Here is a 7,368-nt window from a genome sequence, read left to right as displayed (position 1 = left end):
GGATCCCCCTGGAGATTCCCACTGTCTCCACACTCCTCACATTCTGTAAGAGTCTTAAGACTCATTTATGTCGCCATGCTTGGGGCAATTAGATCTTAGGGCCCCCTGGCCAATGAATGTTATGTATGGCTGAGGTCTGAATGGGTACGATTGATTTTTCAAAATATTAGGGATTTTAGGTTAGTTATTTAGTTAAATAATTGGATTTGCCATTGTGTTTTATTGTGTTTTTTTTTATTATACAGTGGTACCTCTACTTAAGAACGCCTCTACTTAAGAACTTTTCTAGATAAGAACCGGGTGTTCAAGATTTTTTTGCCTCTTCTTAAGAGCCATTTTCTACTTAAGAACCCAAACCCAGAAAAATTTCCCAGGAAATTTGAGGCAGGAACCAAGGCCCTGTCAGTTTCCTGCCATTCCCCCTTTAATCCTGGCCATCTCGGGCTTTTCTGGGCTGCCAGAGGAGCCTTTCAGTGGCGCTTAAGGAGCTTTGGCAGTCCAGAGTGAACGAAGCATTTTCCTTTCTCTGGGTGCTTGGAGAGGGAATAAACCTCTGCCAGCGCCCAGAGAAAAGAAACGCTCCCTTCGCTCTGGGCAGCCAAGGAGTCACCACAGCAAAGGAAAGGTGCCAGCTACAAAGTGAGTGAGCAAGAGGAGAGGGGAGCCCTTCAGCATGGGAAGGAAGAGGAAGCAGGTAGCAGCAGCAGCAGCCAGTTTATGGGAGGCAGCCTCTGCTGGATGTATTGGAGCTGCGTGCTCCTCCTCGCTGCCTCAGAGTCCCTCTTTTTTCTTTTTTAAGTCTTAAAAATTTGGATTTTTTTTTAATTCCCTTCACCTCACCTTCTTCTTTCAGCAGTGACTGCCCTCCTCTTCTTCTTCTTCCTCCTCATCTCACCCAAATTCCAAGCTTTTATTTCTTTCCTATTGGATTAGCACACATTACTTGCTTTTACATTGATTCCTATGGGAAAAAAATTGCTTCAACTTAAGAACCTGGTCATGGAATGAATTAAGTTCTTAAGTGGAGGTACCACTGTATGTTGTAAGCCACCCCGAGTCTTCGGAGAGGGGTGGCATAGAAATCCAATAAGTAAATAAATAACCAATTTCTCTGTCCCATGGGCCTATGGATAGAAGCATCTTTTCAACTGTTTCCATGGAATATTGACCAAAACATTTTGGATGGATCAGCTACCAGAGTAATTTTACTAGTGACAAAAGAAGTGAATCTTTTACTTCTCAACACAAGCTCCTGATGGTGGTTCTTCCAAGAAATTCTATGGAAGTTTGAATGAACTAAGGAAAAAAAAAACATATTTTCTCTGATTTAGAATAGAATTTACCTGTGTGTTTCCACCTTGACAATTTCACACATGTACAATGGAATAGGTATGCATTACACCCCAAACTCATCCTTTTTCCCCCCTCTCAGAAGAGGGTGGGTGAATTGGGACAGCAATACATCTTAAAATGTATCTTTCTTTCTTTTTCTCTCTCTCTCTCTTCCATGGTTTTCCGTTTATAAGAATGGGTGATAATGCCCCCTTGTGATCAAAAAATAAAGAATAAACCAAGGAAGTCATTGTCTTACCTTTGATTTTATGCGTACTGACTGGATTTATCCAGAATGCAGGTGATAGATCTATACAGTAAATTTTGTTTGTTTTAAAAAAATCTGTACAATGATTTTTTCTTTTTTTCTCTTCTTTCATATTTTTTTTTCTTAAAAACCTATAAACAGCTGTTTTACAAGTAAGTTATAAACCAGCAGTCTTTCATCACACCCACTGTTGAAAACCCACTCCAGAGTTTAGGGAAGAAAGGTAGATTTCTGTTTTGTTTTGGTGTGAGTCTATGTTGTCTGTGAAAAACCCTCAGATGTTGGAAATTTCCACCGGTTTCTTCTCTAGCAGATGCAGGTCAATCCTCCCATTTAATGGGATTTGCACTTCCAAACCCTCGTCCCCTCTGTGGTATTTTTTCTCCTTCCTTAGGCAAATATAAATCCCCATACCTGTCACCAGGCTGATGGAACTCAAGCTTATTATGGAGAGGGTGACCAAAGTGGGCATACAGGATACAGCATCTGCTCTCCTGTGGGTGGGCTCTATGGAAATCTGGGGTTCCTTCTCCTCGATGCTGATGTCGGACTCTCTCCTAAGAAGGCTTTCGATATAACTCTCATTGCTCACGGTGTCATTGACGAAGAGGTTCACCATGACGGTGGAATGCAGAGGTTCTGGATAGCCATGGTCACTAACCTTCACCAGAAGTCGATACAGTCCATAATCATTTTGCATGAGCGACTCTTCCAAGGTGATGTTGCCCGTTTTGGGGTTGATCTTGAAGGACTCAGGCCGAGGGCCTCTTCTCCCGATAATGCTGTAGGCGATCACCGCATTCATACCGGTGTCGTTGTCTATAGCATAGACTTCGGTGATAGGAGATCCGGGCAATGTAGAAGGAAGGACTAGAAGGTAAGACATGTTAGACTGGGGAAACAAAACCAAGGGGGGGTTATCATTTATGTCTAGCAAAAGTATGGTGATTTTAGCAGTCGAGGATAAGGGCGGGTCACCTCCATCCACTGCTTCAACCCACAAGACGTAGGAACTCTGTTGCTCCCTGTCGAGAGAGACCTTGGCTCTCAACACACCTTTGCCGGTGTCAATCACAAAAATATCACTTTTGTTGACCACAGAAAGGGCGACCCATCCATTTTGCCCAATATCTGCATCAGTGACGCTTATAACTCCAATTTCACCGAAGCCCGGGAAATTCTCTGGTACAAAGAAACTGAAATCCTTGTTGATAAATCTTGGGCTGTTGTCATTTTTATCCAAAACAGAGAGGGTCACGGTGGCAATGGATTCTCGCGGAGGGATGCCCGAATCCACAGCTCTGACAGTGTAGCGGTATTTCTCTCGTTCTTCTCGATCCAGCTGGGTAGAAACGGTAAGGATCCCAGTAACTTTGTCTAAGGAAAAATAGGAAGGTGCCTCGGGCCCAAGGAAGTAGGACACTTGGCCTCGTTCTCCGCTGTCAGCATCCGTGGCATGCAGTTTGGCCAAAAATGCATTGGGGGCATTGTTTTCCTCTATCGTTAATTCTACCAAGGCTTCGGAGAAAACGGGAGAGTTGTCATTATCATCCAAAACCTGCACTTTGATGATTTTGTTCACATGAAACCCCTCTGTATTCCACGCAACCACCGAGACCTCGTACAACTGCTGAACCTCATAATCCAAAGGCTTGGTAGTCTCCAAAAGATACTCATTGCGATAGGGTTGATAAGGGGTCAATTGGAAAGGGCCATCCCCCTCCAAATAGCAATCGACTTTGTATTTTTCATCGGGGTCCTTGATCGTAAAAAAAGCAATGGGGGTGTGGACAGGTTCCAACTCTCTCAGGTAAACCACCCCCTCTACTTCGTTAGCTATGAAGCGAGGAATGACTTCAGGAGGTCTCATAGTGACTTTGATGATGGATACCAACACGGTGATCACCGCTGGGATGCAACCCGGACCGTTGGCCAACACACTCAGCCGGTGCAGAAGTGGTGTGTCTCCGTTAATCCTCTTGAACAATTTAATCACTCCCGTGCTTTCGTTAAGATGGAAGAGGGTGCGGGAGAGAAAAGGGACTTTTTGGCTGTAGGAATAGGTTATCTCGGCATTGATTCCGTGATCGATATCCACAGCATGGACCGAAGCTATGTGTAACCCAATGCTAGAGTTTCCAAAGATGGTGACGCTGATTTGAGTCTCATTGAACTGGGGACAGTTGTCATTAATGTCACTGATATCAATGGTGAGGGTGGCACTACCCAACAGTGGCGGAATGCCACCATCCTCTACAATTATAAGAGAAACATATTGGTCGGTGGTCTCCCTGTCCAGGGCACCCATGACAATCAGATAAGGTGTTCTCTCTCCACTTTCATTCTCCTCTACGTCCAACGTAAAAACCCCATAATCTTCTTGAAGTTGGTATGTCTGCACCCCATTGGTTCCCATATCCGGGTCCACAGCTGGATGCTCAATAACTAAACGGGTATTGACGGGTGAATTTTCAGGCACGGAGAGGTGTATCTGTGGCACAGGGAACCAGGGTGCGTTATCATTGATGTCATGGATGGCAATCTTCACCTTGACCAGACGGAAATACTCCTGGGGCAACACCAGAATATCTAGCAAGAGCAAGCACGACTCTAAGGATGGAAGTGGAGAAGAGGAAGAAGATGAAACCACAGTGGAGCCAATGTTATCCTCCAAGCATAGTGTTTCTCGGTCAATTTCCTGGGCAGAGGTGCACAGGACCCCTGTCTGATTGTCCAGATTGATGTATTGGCTTCCCAGTCCTTGGGAGGCAAAGCTGAAGGAAAGCGGACTTTTCCCCCATTGGTCGGCCTCCTGGTTCCGCATCAGTCCTCCCTTTCCTTCATCCTCTGAAGTCCCTACAAGCTGTAAATCCTGGGCGAGGTTCCCAATGAGGAACCCAGCGGGGAGTCCTTCGTTGATGCTGTAGAAGAGTTCGCTGGCCCGACTGTAGCTTGCAAAGCAGTTGAATGGCTCCAAGAAAAGCAGGAAAATGAAGATATTCTGGGGAAATATAGAAGCACAGACTGTTAGTAGAAAGAAGATCTTCCTGGGTCACCCTTAGAGATGTCCATCCATCCCACCACCACCACCATCGCTCACCCCAAGAGAACCCTGCTTGGTGTCAATCAAGCCAACCATCTTCTCAACACTCAACTCCATCATCTCAAAGCAACTGCTTTCTGCAAATTCAGATTCAGCCTGCCAATGACCCATCATTTCTAGATCCACAACAGACAAGGGAGGAAGAGGACTTCTGAGCCAATACCATGATTGTTTTCTCTCGGTGACGCAGTGGTTAGAATGCAGTACTGCAAGGTGTTGATCACCAGCTACCATCAGTTTGGCCGATCGAATCTCAGTAGGCTCAAGGTTGACTCAGCCTTCCATCCTTCCAAGTTTGGTAAAATGAGGACCCTGATTGTTGGGGGCAATTGCTTACTCTCTCTATACCACTGTGAAGTGGTATATAAGTCTAAATGCTATTGCTATTTTTTCGCTCGGGGTGCCTTTAGCCTTTCCCAGGAAGTGATTCATGCCAATCAGGTTTACCATACATGTTCATCCATGCACCCCTTGTTTAAGAGGACATCATTTAAAAAAAGAGGAGGGAGGGGTTATAGACTCCCTCAAAAACATGTCTATTAACAATCCAGTTTACAAATGTTGCCCTACATGGAACGTTTTTAGACAGAGGAATAATCCCGGGGATTGAGAAAAGGGAGAACTATCTGGTTTTGTTTAACTTCCATTGACAATCTTCCCTCTTTCCTTAAAAACACATCAACTTGTTGAGAAGCAGATTATCCCAAAGACACCTGAATGCCCCCCCCCCTTTGGTTGCTATCACTGTATTGTCACTATTTGCACGAAAGGCATCATTAAAAACAAGAGCAACAACTTGAAAACAAACCCTGCAAGCAAAATATTATATGCATGCAAACCTACAATTCCTTTCCCCCTCCGAGGTACAAGTTTTTGTCCCTTCTCTTAAGCAACTACCCGCTTAAAAAACAAAACAATCTACCATCCAGGTGTAACTTTCCTACAGAGTTTGCAGAAGGACCTTGGCAACTTATAGAAAGACACCTGGCAAAGTCCTTTGCAGCAACTCTTTGCTTGGAAGCAAAGGCTGCGAGGGCTTATTTCCAAAATCAATTGGCAGAGGTTCAGGCTGCAGGTAAACTGAGGCTTTTTAGCCTCCCCCCCTGCCACCTCCATCCCCCCCCCATTGAATGGCCACCTTGAGCAAGGATATTATGTAGGGCAGCAACATGCGCAATCGTAATCCTTAGACTCCGATAGCAGGGTAATAGCAACGTGAGACTCCTGTTGCTTTTCTTTCTTTCTTTCTTTCTTTCTTTCTTTCTTTCTTTCTTTCTTTCTTCCTTCCTTCCTTCCTTCCTCCCTCTCTCCTTTTTTCTGCCTTTCTTACCCTCTATCCTCTTTCTCTCTCCTCCTTCCTGCCTTCCACCCTCCCTTCTTCTCTATCTCTCTCTTTCATTCTTCCCTCTCTCTCTTCCTTCCTTCTTTCCTTCCTCTCTCCTTTTTCTTCCTTACTTCCCAGCTCTCTCTCCTTTTTCTCTCCTTTCTTCCTTCATCTCCTTTTTTCTCCTTTCCTCCTCTCTATCCTCTTTCTCTCTCCCTCCTTTCTTCCCTTTTCTCTTTTCCTTCCTTTCTTCCATCCTCTCTCTCTTCTTTCTCGCCTGCCTTCATTCCTTCCTCCCTCATTTTTCTTCCTTTCTTCCGCTCTTTTTCTCTGCCCTCCGTCCCTCTCTCTCTCCCCCCTCTCTCATCTTTCCCTCTCTCTTCCTTCCTTGTTCTCTCTCTTCCGTTCCTCCGTTCCCCCTCTCTTTTCCCACCCTCCATCCCCCAATTTCAGGAGAGGTTCAGGATGCTCTTATTGCCCCCCCGCCCGGCCTTCCTTCCCTGGGTCAAGTTGCGCCCCATCTCGGTTCGGCGACAGCCTTCCAAACCGTCCCACCATCGCCGCGCGCGAGAGACCCCCGCGAGCGAACCGCAGCCTCCTTGAACCCGGTTCCTTCTTTCTCCTGCCCCCCTCCCCAAAGCCCCCCCGTTCCTCCTCCCGTCGTACCGGCAGAGTCCTCTGACCGGCGGCTCTTCTGCTCCCAGGGCTGGATGGCTGCCCCATAGCCAGCCGCGGGCTCCGCTCGCCTCGCCGCCAGCTGGACGCGAGGTCTGGTGGGGGCCAGGAGCTGCGCCGCGTCTCATTCCCTGGGCGGCGCATCCCCAAATGCGGGACCGGGAGGGTTCTCCTCGGCCCCCCCTCCCGCGGGCTTCGCGATGGGGGAGGGAAGAAGGGGGTTTAAAAGAAAAAAAGAAAAGAAGAGGGAGAGAGAAAGAAAGAAAAAAAGGAGAGGAAGGGGGAAAAGGAAGGGAAGGAGGGAGGGATGGAAAGGGAGAGGAAGGAGGAGGCTTCCTTTGCGCGCGGGGGGGCAGATAAATAAATGGTCCTCCCCCGCCTCTAATGATGCAAATGACTCCCTTGGGGAGGGGGGGTCTCCAGCCAATGGAGGTTCAATTTAGCCAAGGGGGGGCGAAGGAGGAGGGGAGGGGGGGGTCTCCCGGCTCCCGGGGGTGGGGTGGGGGGTGATGCGCGCTCGGCGGCTCTTCGGGCTCCTCTGCCCGGCTCCGCTTCTTGCCGACGCCGCGCTCGGATTGCGGCTGCTGGCGTCGGAGCCGCCGAGCCTGGACTCGTCGAGGAAGGAGCGCCTTCCCTCCGTGCGCCTCGCTGCGTCCCCGTCCCCCC

At 47.7% G+C, this 7,368-nt stretch overlaps 1 protein-coding gene across 1 annotated transcript; it reads right to left on the bottom strand.

Annotated features, from left to right (window-relative positions):
- Positions 1-1,808: 1,808 nt before the first annotated feature.
- PCDH20 (protocadherin 20) lies at positions 1,809-6,797 on the bottom strand. Its single transcript, XM_070751876.1, has 2 exons — positions 6,694-6,797; positions 1,809-4,601 (listed from the first exon to the last, which is right to left on the bottom strand). Exons 1-2 carry the CDS (start codon positions 6,748-6,750, stop codon positions 1,875-1,877), a joined length of 2,784 nt encoding a protein of 927 aa, XP_070607977.1. The 5' UTR covers positions 6,751-6,797; the 3' UTR covers positions 1,809-1,874.
- Positions 6,798-7,368: the final 571 nt, after the last annotated feature.

Source organism: Erythrolamprus reginae, chromosome 4, assembly GCF_031021105.1.
Source record: "Erythrolamprus reginae isolate rEryReg1 chromosome 4, rEryReg1.hap1, whole genome shotgun sequence".
NCBI lineage: Eukaryota > Metazoa > Chordata > Lepidosauria > Squamata > Dipsadidae > Erythrolamprus > Erythrolamprus reginae.
The sequence above is the reverse complement of the archived record's forward strand: the minus strand, read 5'-3'. Positions and strand labels throughout refer to the sequence as shown.

Coding starts and splice junctions, on each gene's coding strand:
- PCDH20 (XM_070751876.1), bottom strand. CDS start 6,750: ATGGGGCAGCCATCCAGCCCTGGGAGCAGAAGAGCCGCCGGTCAGAGG. Junction 4,602..6,693: donor CCGGTCAGAGGACTCTGCCG/GTACGACGGGAG, acceptor ATATTTCCCCAG/AATATCTTCATTTTCCTGCT.